We start from the raw sequence: 16,130 nt of genomic DNA, 5'->3' as shown, positions 1-16,130 counted from the left end.
TGACCTTCTGATCAGTAGTCTAACAGCTTAACCACTGAGCTAACAATACCCCATATTAGGTCATATTAGGTGACATGGACAGGATCCACATCTGCTCCACTGCTATCCAACAAGGTTTAGTGCTGCGTCCTCTTCTTTTCTCCCTCTATATGTGGTTTCTGGGTCATATCCTCACATGGGTTTTCATAGAACTGCTATGCTGATGACACTCAATTCATCTTCTCCTTTCCTCCTTCGGGATCTCAGCATGTCTGACAGACATCTCATCATAGACAGCAGCTGAAACTAAATCCCAGCAAGACTGAGCTGCTTTATATCCCTGGAAATCCATCCTTATATCAAGATCTTGTGATTTCCCTGGACAACTCTCAGATCTCACCATATGATTCTGCACACAATCTTGGAATAGTTCTGGACAACTAACCGTCCTTCTCGCCTCACATTGCTGCCCTGACTCTCACACCGCCTCATTGCATGTCTTCCCTCCACTGGCTTTCTGTAACTGCCCAACTCAATTTGAAAATACTGATGCTTGCCCTCAAAACTAAAAGCAGCCCACCTATCTTACAACACTTATCACACCCTGCACTGCACCATGCTCCCTTTGAGCCACAAGCACTGCTCAACTGGACTCAGCAAGGTACAAGGAAGACATACATTAAGCCTTAATGTGTATTTTCTTTTTATGCTGTGATAGCCTCCTCTAATAGTGATTTAGCTTGCTGATAATCTTAGTCCCTAACCTAGTGAACTACATTGAGAATGTGTTTTTGATAGCATCTATAAAGAACTTCTGTAAGTTACTTTTAATATATAACCACTGGGTTAGTGGCTGGGTCATTTTCACTGACAGTTGAATCGATGCACCCCTCCCCCACCCGACGCCTCCGCCCAGCTCCTTGGGTCAAATAAACTCAGCACTGAATTCGCCTCAGGTGGAGGTAGCGGTTTTCACACAGACAGTTTGTCAGATTTATTAGGAGAAACAAGGTTTGTATCAATATATTTATCTATAAAACCATTACAGTACACTATAAACAGCAAAAATGTGCAATAGCAGTCCAGTTTACATGACGTTACATTCACTGCTATGTTCGTTAGCTTTGGCTTGGCTTACATTTACTTCAAAGTCTTTATATAAACACCACTTTATCAGCTCTAGCAATACATTTCTGAACACCTCCTTGTGTATAAACAAAGGAGACACCATGTTCACATATTTGTTTAGAATGTGGTATATTTGACATTTTCAAAGGGTAAACAGTAACTTAATATAAATAAGCCCATTCATGCAATAAAATTAAATCAGTGTTTTTGAAAAATTAAACCATCCATTGGGTTGAAAAACAACCCATTTGCTAGTTTAAAATTAACAACCCAACTTGATGGGTTAGTTTAGCCCAAAAGGTGTTCTGTCCTGTATTTACCCAGCCGTTTGGCTAAAAATAACCCAATTTGAGTTGTTTATAACCCTGCGTTTTTTAGAGTGTAGGTAATCCTGGATAACCTAAATTATATTTTATCTGAAATGTGCTTTTTTATTCATTAAAAAATGATATATTGGATTTTTAAAAAAATAATTTCTAGTTATATTTAATGTAGTACATCCATTAAACAGGTTAGTTCCTGTTATCACTTACACTAAAGCAGCTATAACCAGTCATTCCCTCTGCATGCTTTCTCTCTCTCTCTCTCTCAGTTTTCTCTACTAAGAAACCATAATGCCCTCTGTTTTGACCAAAGCGCAAGAGTGTTGAGGATTATGCTTACAGTATAAGAGACCCTCGGGCGAGTAAAATATATAAGCAAAGTTTTTTGATGGATGGAGAAGTGACAGCTGAGGGCAGAACTGGGTACAAGTGTCACAGAATCCCATTGGAATAGTCACAGTCTCAGTGGGGAAGCTTCAAACATGCAAACATTAAACAGGCAGACATGCTTGCAAGGATTTTGCTAGTTTCTACATCATATTGAGCAGCACCATCTAACAAAATGCCATGTTTTCTGTAAAATAGACCACAAAGATGGAGATTTCACCAATCCCTTTCTTTACTGGTAAATACAATGACAAGCAATATTTACCTTATAAACAGAGGTTAAGGATTATTTTTTGTTTACCAGGTCTTCTGTAAATATTTCTTACTCCTTTCCTAATAATCCATCCAGCACTCATCAACACTCTCAACAATCAAAACTGGATTTTGTTAGGAGCCTCAAGTGCATCTGAATAACCCTGCATATATTGACTTGAACTGTTGAAGATTGAATAGCTTGAATAGCTCATTGAAGAAGATTTTTTTTTTAGAACTGTTTGTCCTTCCAGGAAACGAAACAACAGAGATGGATCTTCAAGCTCAAGATTGTTTTTTTCACATGAAAACAAGTGCTCCTAAGTGCAACAGTACGTGATGGCTCAATGACCTGATTTCCACTTGACACGTTGTTTTAATCCCATTCCTGTATAATTAGATTCCCACATTGTTATTGCATTGCAGAGGTGGGTAGTACTGCATTACATTTACTTGAGTAACTTCTTGAAGAAAAAAAATATTTAAGAGTAGGTTTAGGAGTAAGAGTAGGTGGGTAAGAGTGTGTGTGTGTGTGGGGGGGGGGGGGGGGGTGGTCAGTCTATCTGAAAAGAAAATGTGAATATAAATTTGACCACACTGGGCCATGTTGTTGTCAACATATGAGCGCACTCAGTAATCTAAATGCGGGAAATACCACGCAATCATGCACTCACTGAGCCGAATGCAATGGAGATACTGTAAGTGTTCAAAAGACACTTTTTGTTCGAAAATACATGTCACAATCTAAGTATGGTGGTATCTAAAGCATAAATTTCCTGCACAGTTCATCAAAAATGAAATGCTTATGGTGAAATGATTATGATGGAAAGAGGAAGATGGAAACATTAAGATGAGAACATGAAGGTGATGGAGATTGAAAGAGATGAGAACATTAAGGTGATGTTTCATACAGAAGATGGGAACATGAAATCAATGGGAACGTAAAGATGACGGGGACTTGAAGGGGGTGGGAACATGAAGTAGATGGGGATATGAATGTGATTGGGACATCATGGTCATGGGGACATGAAGGTGATAAGGGCATAATGGTGCTGAGGACCTGAAGGTGATGATGCATAAAGGTGATGTGGTAATGAATATGGTAATGAAGGTGATGGGAACTTGCCACTTCAGCACTCAGCTCTCACACCATCGACCCTAGTTCGAGTTCTGGCATCGACAACACTCAAGCCTGCTCAAACTCAGCCACTCCCTCCCCCATGGCACATCAGCTGTGCATTCAACTCGCATACTGTGGACAACAATTTCGAATCCTGACCTCAACTACCACACTCCTTTCCCACACACCCCAGCCCGGTCCCACCACAGCACCCGCCTTGGCCAGCATGAGCATCAGCTCCGTGCATGCTATGAGAGCCACCAAGCCCTGATGAACCAGATCAGGCTCCTTATTCAGAAACTCAACCGCATCCTCCCCCAACTGGCCCGAAGCACATGTCCCCAACCCTGAACCAAGTGCAAGTGTTTCCTCCAGTATTCCCTCATGTTTGCTTAGCGTTTGATTACCTATGCCACCGATGAAGCCAGAGTAGCCAATATCATGGGGCTTCTAAGGGGAGATGCCCTAGCCTGAGCCAGTGTCATTTGGGATAGGCAGCCAGCTCTGTGGTCCTCCATCTTCTCCTTCACTGCCAAACTGGAAGGGAAGGAGGCTGCCAAACGCCTGCTCTCCCTCTGCAGTGTGGCAGAGTATTCAGTGGAGTTCTGCATCCTGGCTGCTGAGTCCGGGTGGAATGAGGAAACGCTCCAGGGAGTATTCGCCATCAAGCTGGATAACCACATCCTAGAGCAGTGCTGAGAGAAAGCCAGCCAGCCCCAGGCCTCTCAATCTCCTCACTGCACTGTTGCTCCTGGTTCTTTCAGGAAATCTTCATGAACAGGTTCGGCTAAGTCTCATTTCCTCCCTGTACACTCGGCTGGTGTTGGGCCATTCTTGGTTGAGGAAAGACAACCTCCTTATAGACTGGGTGGCAGGGAGGGTTGTTAACTGGAGTCCCTTCTGCCACTCCTCATGCCAGAAATCAGCCCTTTCCCCTGTTGCAACAACTATGACTTCCCCAGCCCCAAGCCCTCCAGACCTCTTGGTGGTACCCCCTGAGTATCCAACTAGAAAGAGGTCTTCAGCAAGGATCGGGAACTCTCACAACCACCTGACCGCCCATATGATTGCACCATCAACCTGTTTACAGGAGCCACCCTGCCATCCAGCCGGTTGTATGATACTGAGAGAGAGGCCATGGAAAAATATATTAATGACTCCCTCTCTGCTGGCATCATTCGACCTTCCTCCACCCCCCTGGGCCGGCTTCCACTTCGTCCGAAAAAGGATAAATCCCTCAGTCCTTGTATTGGTCTGAATAGCATCACGCTAAAAAACATGTATCCCCTGCCTCTCCTTAGTTCTGCCTTCAAGCCACCATTTTCACTAAATTGAACCTGCGGAATGTGCACCATCTGGTCAGGATCAGGATCACCCCAGCAAACCATACCCAGCCACTTCGAATAAATGGTCATGCCATTTGGCCTCACCAATTCTCCAGCAGTATTCCAAGCCCTCATCAATGACATACTCTGGGACTTCCTGAACCGATTCGTCTTTGTATACCTGGACGACATCCTGATTTTCTCTCGAACACCCACAGAGCACACCCACCATATCTGTCTAGTCCTCCAATGACTTCTGGAGAATCACCTGTTTGTCAAAGTGTAGAAATGTGAGTTCCATGCCTGCTCAGTCACCTTCCTGAGGTACATCATAGAGAGCAGACGAGTCAAGGCCGAGCCTCAGAAGATCCGAGCTGTTGTCGAGTGGCCAGGACCAACTACCCTGAAGCAGCTCTAATGTTTTTTAGGGTTTGCACATTACTATTGCGCCTTATCAGGGTCTACAGCCAGGTTGCGACACTCCTCACTAGGCCCACCTCCACCTCCACCCCCTTCGTGTGGAACCCTGAGGCAGAAGCCAGCTGCACTAAGCTCAAGGAGCTATTCACCTCTGCTCCTGTGTTTGTGATCCCTCGCGGCAATTGCCATTGCACCAATTCACACCTCACCTGATTGCAGCAATGATAACACCTGTTCCTCATCTACTCACCTAATCAACAGTGTATATAAGCCCCAGTTCTTCAGCCACTCATCGCCACATTGTTCCGGCTTCAGTGTGGTACACGGCTAGCCTTCCTCGCATTTTCTTTCCATGTTGTTCTTGTCAGTGTTTTTCCCGTTGTGTTATCCTGTTGCTTACTCTGTGTTTTCTCCTCTTGTTCCATGTTCACTGCTCATGCTGCCTGTCTGCTCACTTCTGGCTCTCTTCCGTCTATGCCCAGCCCCGCCTCACCTTCCCCGTGGCTTGCGGATCTGAGTTTGAATCCCGACCTCGACTACACGTTACCACACTCCTTTCCCACACATTCCAGCATCCTCAATCCTTAAATAAAACCCGTTTAACCCTGAACTCCTGTATCTGTGTTCTGCATTTGGGTTGCCTTGTCCCTATATATAAAACACCCTTTCATTTAACAATCTAAATTAAGTATTTAATTAGGTATTTAATAGTATTTAATGTGTAAGAGCTCACACTAAATATGTTAAACAGGGTACACCTGTGTTCATTTCAAATCCACCTTTGTACAACTGTAAACATATCTGACTTTGGCAGGTCTCACAGCTAAAATGTCAGGTCAGTCCTGCTGTCATTAAGGTTAAAAGCACAGAGCAAAATCTACAAAGGAATGGCTTGGGAAAAAAAACGAAGGTTTGTGTTTTGAAAAGCCCAAATTTAAATCCAATTTAAATCAGTGCCATGACCTGGAAACAGCTGTTCACCAACATTCTTCATCTAATTTGGAGAGCTGGAGAATGTTGGCATTGAGGAATGGAAGAAAATGACCAAGTTAAAATATGCAAAGCACACCTCTGAGTCAACTCAAATCATAATTGCTACAATATGACAAGTCACACTGGGAGGGTGAATACTTTTCAATTAAGTGACTTTTATTTATTTATTTATTTATTTATTTAAATCTGAGGACATTTCTGTAGAGTGTCACTTCAAAAGGAGCAGCAAAAATCCCATTCTGCTATGCTTGAATTTGATGCAATACAGCAAAAAGAGAAGTAATCATTTGATGGTGAATACTTTCTGGCAGCACTGTATTTCTTGAGTAGAAGCATCCTAGACAATGTTTTTCAATAGTGTCTTGACCAGTGAATTTAAACTCAAGCACTTGCCTTTTAAGCTGGAAAAAAAAAACCAAAAAAAAAAACAACATTCTCCCACAGTTACTTGTGCACACAAATGAATGAAGCCACCAGATCCTAAATCGACAGTTTGAAGGATAAGCTGACCAATCTGCTACTGTTACAGGTCCCTTTACATTTATTCATAATTTTATCCATAACTGTTTCTTCTGATGCCCTCTGTGCAGAAAAAACCCAACAACAACAACAAAACGTTTAATACACTTTAAAGGTGTGATACTATTAATATTATTAATACTACTATTATAGATAATAAATAAAGATAATTAATCCTATGCTACACATAAGAAACACAGAAAACAGACAGAGCCAATGTGACTTCTTAGAATTCCCCTGAAGCTGACGCCGTCTGAATTGTGGCATGGTACAGCACTAACCTGACGAATAACAGCAGCACTTCGAGAGTTCAAACCCGGATCTGCTATTGAGATACCTGTCACAAATGGAGAATAATCTTCATCTGGAGTTGTCCTATTTATATTCCAAAAAAACCCGTCGAGTATAAACCACTCAATCCATTTCATATATAAACAGACGTCATCTTTAAACAGTATAGATTGGAGAAGCCAGGAGAAAAGTATAAAAACCTGGAGATATATTGAACATGTATTTCAAATGAAGAAAATGTAGTTCAGTGTAGTTATAATAATAGTATGAGCAGATATAGCAAGGCTGTATTAAGGATCGTTCCATCCTTTTTTTTCCAGTCTGATTGATGGCAAACTGCAAACTTCAAAGGGTTCATATGTGGCAAATCCCCTAATGGTACAAATGAGGACAGAACACAGGCCATAAACATGGCAAAAGAGAAACAAAGAACAGTAACTAAAATAATTGATTTGTTTCATCAGAGACCAAAAAAGAACTGACAGGGGACAGCTAACAAAAACAAAATCAGACATTTTCCAGAACTCCAAGCATGCGTTGGCTAAAAGCGTGCTTGTGTAGTCCAGAGTCCCGGTTCCATCTGTGCTGTTTGGTGCGTGTGTCTGATATCCACAAGAAAGCAAGGACTCATTCTCTAGCTTTCGCTTCATGATGAACCGGCATCAGACAGAGGCTGGCAATCTTTAGGAATGTTGACACGCATACACTGATACATGACATGTATATATTGAAATATTTCTGAAGTGCTTAGCAATTCTGGTGCTAATTTCTTGGTTTTTTTCTAAACTGAAAAAGCAAATTCCAAAATAAATCTTGTATACTTGGAAATCACATGTTAATTATATAAAGATTTCTATGTAAATCTTTCATGGTGGATACATAACACACACAAAGACTTTCATTTCCTTTATTCACATTTCCAAACCATTATTTCGTACACTGATATAAGGTCACAGTACCATGAAGGACAGCATACGTGGTTTTAGCTGCATATTTCTTTTAAATGACTTTTGTCCTTTTTTTGAGCAAAATGGCTGGGTCTGGCCTGCACACACAGAAAAAACAATCATGCACTAAAACATTAATGGATGAAACTGCTGCTAGGACACAGGAGCAGATACGGCTCAGGCACCGATGCTGTGACCGATGACCGCTGAAATTGAGAGAAGCAGGTAGCTACACCTTTATCAGATTATACTCCGAGCGCTGCTTGTCACCTAAGCTTAAATTGAAGTATGTACAAATGAATATGCCTCTCAAATAAAGATCACTACCTGTTTGAGCATTTTGTAGTAGCGCACATGTACACAGTTTTACCGTACAGAATCATTTACAGCATTAAATTCTATGGGCAACCAAAAAAACAGGCGTATATTAGTTCATTAACATAATGTATTAACACACCAAGACACCAATATCAGCATCTAAATCCAAAACATTTTAAACATTACGAAAACACTGAATGTAAACACTTCCACTGTTATTTAGTATCTACTACAGGAGCACAAATGGAAAACATTCTACCAACTGCGTGAAGTTCATGTGAAGAAAGTCCATCATTGAGCAGCGTGGACTCGTATAACAGCATTCAGGAAAACTATGCGCAAAAACCCTGCGTTGTGGAAATACGGGCTGAAAAGCTTTCCTGCTTTCAGTGCACTGACTTGCTCGCTGGTTTTTTTGACCAGTGTAGAATGTAAAGCATAATATTTATTCAAGACAATAATACAATACAGTAGCAACCAACAAGAACACTGACCATTCATGAACACTGAATAAGAAGAAAAATGACTGACGCTCTTCAGAAAGCACCGTCACACAGAACCCTCGTGACAGCCATGATTGGCATTGATGAGACTGAAGCTGGCGACGGTGTGATTCTGAGTGCTTTTGAGTGAGCTCATGCGTGTGTTGCTGCGCACCACACTGTGAAGGTGCAGTGGCAGCGGAGGGCAGCAGCAGCAGATATGTTTGTTGAACTGTTTCTGGAAACTCTTGCTCAGCAGGTAGAGGGCGAATGGGTTGACGCACGAGTTGGTGAACGCCAGGATGCGGGCAGCCACACTGGTGACAAAGTGCAACATGGAGGTGTCCACTTCAGAGTAGTGGTAGGAGCGGTACAGGTAAATGACGTGGCTGGGGAGCCAGCAGATAGCAAACAGACCCACGAACACCAACACCATCTTAGCCAGCCGCTTCCTTGACTCCATCTGAGGTAGACAGGGGAAAGTATTTCTCCTTTATAAACCACAAGAATCACCTTGAAAATGTAACCGACAAAAACTTTCAAATCCAAAATCTAGTTACTAGATGCATGCTCATTTTTTTTATAAGGAGCGTTATAAAATTTCTCAAACTGTTTATGAAATCCTGTGCTAGACAAATCATATTACAATTATGATACCAAAATGGTATCAGAGGTAAACACTCTGGGCTGTTGACTGGAAGATTAGGAGTTAACCTGTACCTGCTCAGATCAGTTGTAAGTTGCTTTGCCAAAGGAAATGTATTTGTAAAATGTCCCTAAAGTCAAGCATCTGGCTGTCATCCATGACTGAGATAAAAAAAAAAAAAGACAATATGGTACCTCATTACTTCACTGTAAAAAAAAAAAAAAGATTTGCTGACGCGAACAGATGCTGTTGGAAATGATGAACTAGTCATCCGATCCATGGTGCCACATTACTGCTGTATTAGTGATATAATGAAAGTCTTATCCAATTTACTGTACTATCTTAGCTTCGTCGCAACACCGTTATTTAAGACTAAACTCCAGTTCAGTGCAACTGAAAAGATACATTTCAATTTGTGAAAGGAATAGTGTTTGTTTCTTTAGTTCACTAAAGAAAACTGAAATGAGGAATTTCAGATTATGTATGTAAATGAAGTGCTAATTCAGTGAAATAAATGGAAATAACCAAAGGAGACCATGGAATACATTCCATAAGAAAATGACCTTGAGTGGACACGGACATTACTGCTATATTATTACATTTTAGTGGGTATGGTCTACTAGTATTGTACTACATGACCCAGATACAGAGACACAATTCTCGCGTGATGCCTGGAATTCTGATGCTGAGGATACCATCACTGAATTTTCACTCACCACACTCTTAAACATCTATGGACAAACCTCGAATAAGTATTATGGTCAGATTTATCTCTAATAAACACAGCATACTGTCCATCTCATAATATTCCATGCCCTTTGCTTCCATGTTAAAATGAGTCATTTGACATTTCATGATCTATTTTTCAGTGTATCATGCATGCTCATTATTACTTCACGAAGTATTAGTCATGAGAACCAATTACTTGTCTTTACAGACATAGACATAGAAGGTATGAAAGGTTATTTAAATGGACTGTACTGTAGATCTTTTCATGCTAGTCATCGGGGTGTATTTAAATCCACAGTGTACACAAAGACTAAAATATTAATACATGCACCATGCTGAATGTTAATAAAATATTTCTATTAATTACAAGCACATCAGTAGCATGGCAACTAGAATTTGATCTCTCTTTTACATAACAATGTTCGCTTTGGAAACCTTTTCACCTTTTAAACATAACTGAATCATTTAATATAATAAATATGTCTCAGCTAATTTATAATTATAACGTTTTACACTTGCCTTTTTTTTTTTTTACTCCAGTTAATTTTTTAAACGTTGTTAACACACAGTGTTAACTGTTGTGATGTCGTGATACGTATTATACGAGAACATCTTCTATACTATTCAATATTAATAATTATTAATCATTTATATATATATACAAGACCTCATCATAGCACAGAGACAGCGTTAGTCAAAGTAGTAAACGACCTTCTACTGACCTCTGATCAGGGTTGTGTCTCCTTGATTGTGTTACTCGACCTTAGTGCAGCTTTTGATGCTATAGATCACACTATTCTCCTTGATAGATTAGAAAATGTTGTTGGCATTAAGGGAACGGTCCTCTCCTGGCTCAGGTCTTATCTGACCGATCGTTATCAGTTCGTAGATGTAAATGGAGACTTCTCCACGCATACCGAGGTTAAATGTGGTGTTCCACAAGGTTCTGTTTTAGGCCCACTGCTTTTTACTTTATATATGCTCTCTCTCTCCTTCTGTTGAGCCAAACTTGATATTAAGGAGATGGCAGTGATCCTGACCCTTTCTGCTCTCCGGATCTGCCTGATCCATCCTGATGCCCTACATCTGGATGGAGCTCTCATCAACTGGAGGCTACAGCATGGAGGTTGCTTAGGATGGTACCGCTTGAAGTATCATGTAAATGGTTTTAGACCTCAATTCCACATGGACGTTCTCGCTGTGGTTGCTGGGACTAGTTGGGACAGTTGCTACTATTGGGACTGCCTTAGGACTGCAATTACCACATGCAGTTCTGCACTCAGGTCTCCTTTAGTGAACAGTGGACTAGTTCAACAAACAGACTTCATATTAAACCATAATGAACTTTCTTTTACTTTCACACTATGCGTCGTTACCCAGATGAGGACGGGTTCCCTTCTGAGTCTGGTTTCTCTCAAGGTTTCTTCCTCGTATCATCTCAGGGAGTTTTTCCACACCACCGTCACCACCGGCTCGCTCAATAGGGATAAATTCACACACTTAAAATCTCCATCCTGTGTTTATATGTTTCTGTAAAGCTGCTCTGAGACAATGTCCATTATTAAAAGCGCTATACAAATAAAATTTAAATTGACCATGTGGTTCTAATTAAATGTAATACTGCAGCAATGTCCAATTCTCACTTCCAACTAGTTGGAAGATGTTGATAATTATTTATTTTTTATCTATCAGCACTTCTGACAATAGTGCAACGGCAAGGCATTTCACTCACGCCACATAATGTAAGACTAATAAACAGATTTTAAAAACATTCTGTTATTAAACAGAGAAAAACATATCATGATTGACAAGTTTTCTGTAAGGAGATGTTAAATGTTCATTTATCATTTACGGAAGGAGTCTCGGGCGCCAGCACTTTGTAACACTCAGTAAGTTTTCCACCATGGGAGAATCTTCAGAACAGAGGACGTTCTGCAGCAACATAACAGGCTCTATTATCAGTCTCAAGAGGAAATAAAAAAGAGAGGCTGGTGAAGGAATGACTATATATAGCTGCTGAGGTAAGAAACAACAGGAACTAACCTGTTCACTGTAACTGTAAACCAGCGAAGAGCTTTTGTTTTTTGATAGTAAAAGACTGTACACAACTGCCACAAGAGAATCTTAATTTTTAAACGTAGTGGGCTAGGTAAAAAAAAGAAAAAGAAAAAAAAAAGAAAAGAAATCTTTATGAAAAATTGCAAATTCTTAAAGGCCTGAGTGTCTACTTTCATATGAGCCATTAACTACTACTATGGAGTGTGACATCACAAACTAATTCAATACTGGTCATGGGCACCCCCAAAACAGATGGAAATTCCATTTTTTGGCCTCTGGTATAAAGAGTTAATCAATTAAAATGTATAATTGATTATTTTACTATTCCAGTATGTATTAATGTATTTATTTGTGATAATTATTTAAAGCATTTTGGTATTGCACAAATATATGCACTTGCTCTAATGGCACTAAATGTAATGGTCTTTGAAGTGGGCTTTTAAACCTTGGCGATGCGATGTGAAATATGTGATGTGTATACAATGAGAGTTTTATTCAAGACTGTTTCATGTGCTCGGGTGTTTCAGGTTTCTAAGAAATTGCTGTCGCGAAATGATTCATTTAATTAGGTGATGCGTTTGTAGCTTCTCACCTGTCTCCTAATGGGCATCTTCCCCTCGACTGGCAAATTAATTGTGCTCCTAATCAGGCTCCTAGCGATGAAGAAGTAGTACACAGAAATGATGAAAAGGGGGATTACATAGAATATAAGAAAAGAGGCCATGGAGTGGATTTTGGGGTGCAGGTCTCCTGCGTGGGGATATGGGGCGCATGTTTTAAAGGTTTCATTGGTCTGTGTGAGGTGAAAGGTATGCAGGTCAGAGAAAATGGCTTCGGGGATGGCCAGAACCATGGACAAGAGCCAAATAGCAGAAGCTTTCAAACAGATCTTAGCTGTGGTGTGGGACGTTGGGATATCCATGGGTTTCACGATGGCTTTATATCTGAAACAGAAGGAGAATTTTACAGTACTGTTACAAGAGAGTAATAAAGAAATAATGCATATATTATAGCAATTCTACATAAATGATACCGTACATGTAATAAATAAAATGATTGGTATACGGGAATTTATATGGATTTTTAAAATAGATTATACGGTATTCCGAAGCAATAACTCTGACTGTGTGAGCATCTACATGAGAATGTGATTATTATGTTACTATTACTACTTTAATCTATTCCAAGCATCAGAAAGAAACACTACTCAGTAGCATCAAATAATGCGTATCTAAGTGTTCATTTCACATCATGGCATGGCAGAACAGACCTGTCTTTTCTATTATTATTATTATTAACATTATAATTAAGACCAACTCCCCTGCTTCAAAATCTCTTGATTACAAGCATTTCTAAGAGAAATTGGTTTGGACGAGATATAAATAGCTTCCTTTGAGTGTGAAGGCTGTTACCTTTTATTGTAAGAACTGCTACACTGATGGCCGCTGCTACATCACAAGGCTGCTCCAATAATGGAACATTTTACACTTGATTTATTAGGCTTTCAGGCACTGACATAAAGGGCACACGAGAGGTAGCAAGTGATTTTGTGCGAAACTGCCAGTGATGATTATACTACAGTACTCCAGGAATACTGAATATGTGCTAATGTATTGTAAATAGTTAGTATTAAAGCTCTCATAATGATGATCAGATGTGAAACATCTTATTGTTAATCGCAATCCATCACCTGTGCTCAAAAACAGCTGTGTTTCCTTGAAACCCAGCATCAAATCATCTCTCCATGTAAGGTGATCGTTAGAGCACTTACAATCAACAGAATCTGCATCAGTGCCATCATGCTGTGAAATTATTACCTAATCCTTTTTTGTTTTGTTTTGTTTTACAGCAAGGGATCTGTCATATACGGGAGATTATAAAATGCCGATATGGATCACTGTGCAGCTGTTTTAATCAAATATATCTGTAGTTTGGCTTATAAATAAACTTTTTTTTTTTAAATATGAAGAAAAAAAAAAAAAAAGGGAATGACTCACAGCATACAACACAATACAATACAATCCAGTTCAATCCAATGCAATCAGACAATGCTTTACAAAGCGGGCATCTGTAAGCACACGACTAAATATCACTTCTTATGTTGAAGCCAAGCATGACATTAGTCTCCTTAATTCCATCAAGTCGGGGGGGTCATTCTGTTCCAGAAGACAGGGACCACACACATGGTTTGGACTAACTCAGACGACAATTTTCCAGTGTATAAACATAAGCGGATATGTATACATATTGCTCACAGAATGGTGCCCACTAATTAACAAACACTGACGGCAGACTATTAATGACTTCTTTTTGCAATGTGTGCAGGTTGACAAGCAAGATATACCAACCTGTAAAAAAAAAAAAAAAAAAAAAAACAAAAGGCTCTTGTGAAGACATCATGAATTCCATTGAGTACCAAGATATTTCGGCCAAATGAACGGACGTTTGTGCTAGATCGTTATAATTCTATCACATTTTAAAAGAATTGCCCAAATATACATTCACATACACATAGAACTGCTTAAAAGGGACACGGTTTTACAGCGATGATCTCAGTTTCTGGATCTGACCACTACTGAACATCTGTGTTCTGAATTGAAGAGGGAAGTCCCACTTCACAAAACTAAACATTATGGAAGACAGTTAGTGTTTTCTCCAAGGAATAGACTCTAGGGACAGCATTTCTATATGTCACTAATTGTCTTTTGTATATTATTTCTGTTCGGTTTCATGCGTTGTGGAATTAGGTGTAGTGTAAAATATTTGTAGTGATATGGACACTATTTATTGAAATAAACAAATCGTTCACACGCTTGATTGGAGAAGTGCAGATTAAGATGATATGACTAAGTAAATGACTAAAATTAATAATCTATCCATTCATACATTTTCTGTACTGCTTACTCTAAGGAGCCTGGAGCCTATCCTAGGGGACTCGGGACACCCTGGACTGGGAATGACCACAATCACCTGTCTTTTTAAATCTTTATTTTACCTTGTTACTTTCAGGACACCTGGTTATAATGTACATAATGTAAATTTAATAAAGTTCATGCTCGGTAGAAACTGATGCATAATGTAGGTGACATTTATTTGAGTATATTTAGTACATTTATTTGAGGATCATTTATTTCAGACATCGCAGTGCGTGACGTTCTGGACTTGTTTGCAGAACTGAACATGGATGTATTCTAAATCAAGCCCCTAAGCCCTTACCTGTCGGCTGCCAGAGTGGTGAGGGTGAATACTGACACACCAACGGACGTGAGCTGGATAAACGGGATCAGTTTGCATCCTGTTCTACCGAAGAGCCATTCGTCGGACAGGTACCGGCTGGCGTCCACGGGCGCGCACGTAACAAGCAGCAGCACATCGCCGAACGCAAGGCTGCACAGGAACAAGTTGGGGACGTTGCGCATGGACTTGACGGCGCAGAATGTGCGGATGAGCGTCAGGTTGCCTATAAGACCCACTACGATGATCAGCGCGTACGCGGTTGCGATCGCGACTCCAGCGTGCCAAAACAACTCCTCGCGCGCGTCCGGTGAGCTCCGGTTCTCCCACGACTCATTGGACGCGGTCTTTTCCTCTGCGATGGAGGTCAACATTTCCTCTAAAGACATAACTAACTGCCGGGTACTGTGTTACTATTTAATCCTCTTGGTGATTTGTTTTAGTTCCTTTTGTTGTTCATATCTACTTGACTTTGCGCATTTTACCAGCTCTCCGAAGTACTTTCAGACTCGCAGACTCCGCAGGTGGATGGTAGAGGACAGAACACCGGCGCTTAGTTTTAGTTCAGGTGCGTGTCCAGAGCGCGTCTCTTGTGTTTGGATATGTGAGGCTTGTGCGCATGCGCATCACCGATCCCCGACAACCGCTGTCCAGGTTTTTTAATTTTTTTATTTTTTACCTCTGGTAACGCTGCAAACATAGCCTACTCTGACTACTGGCAATAATAATAATAATAATAAAAACACCCATATGCTTATGTCAGGATATTTCCAGCCATCCATCCATCTTCTACCGCTTACTCCTTCTCAGGGTCACGGGGAACCTGGAGCCTCTCCCAGGGAACATCGGGCACAAGGCGGGGTACACCCTGGACAGGGTGCCAGTCCATCGCAGGGCACACAATCACATACACACTCACACACCCATTCATACACTACGGACACTTTAGACACGCCAATCAGCCTACCATGCATGTCTT

At 40.6% G+C, this 16,130-nt stretch overlaps 1 protein-coding gene across 1 annotated transcript; it reads right to left on the bottom strand.

Moving 5' to 3' along the window:
- Positions 1-8,111: 8,111 nt before the first annotated feature.
- Positions 8,112-15,896, bottom strand: grpr (gastrin-releasing peptide receptor). The gene is made up of 3 exons (XM_053617372.1): positions 15,134-15,896; positions 12,510-12,861; positions 8,112-8,947 (listed from the first exon to the last, which is right to left on the bottom strand). The coding sequence occupies exons 1-3, from the start codon at positions 15,538-15,540 to the stop codon at positions 8,552-8,554; spliced, it is 1,155 nt and encodes a 384-aa protein (XP_053473347.1). The 5' UTR covers positions 15,541-15,896; the 3' UTR covers positions 8,112-8,551.
- Positions 15,897-16,130: the final 234 nt, after the last annotated feature.

This window comes from Ictalurus furcatus, chromosome 27 (genome assembly GCF_023375685.1).
Source record: "Ictalurus furcatus strain D&B chromosome 27, Billie_1.0, whole genome shotgun sequence".
NCBI classification, from domain to species: Eukaryota; Metazoa; Chordata; class Actinopteri; order Siluriformes; family Ictaluridae; genus Ictalurus; species Ictalurus furcatus.
The sequence above is the reverse complement of the archived record's forward strand: the minus strand, read 5'-3'. Positions and strand labels throughout refer to the sequence as shown.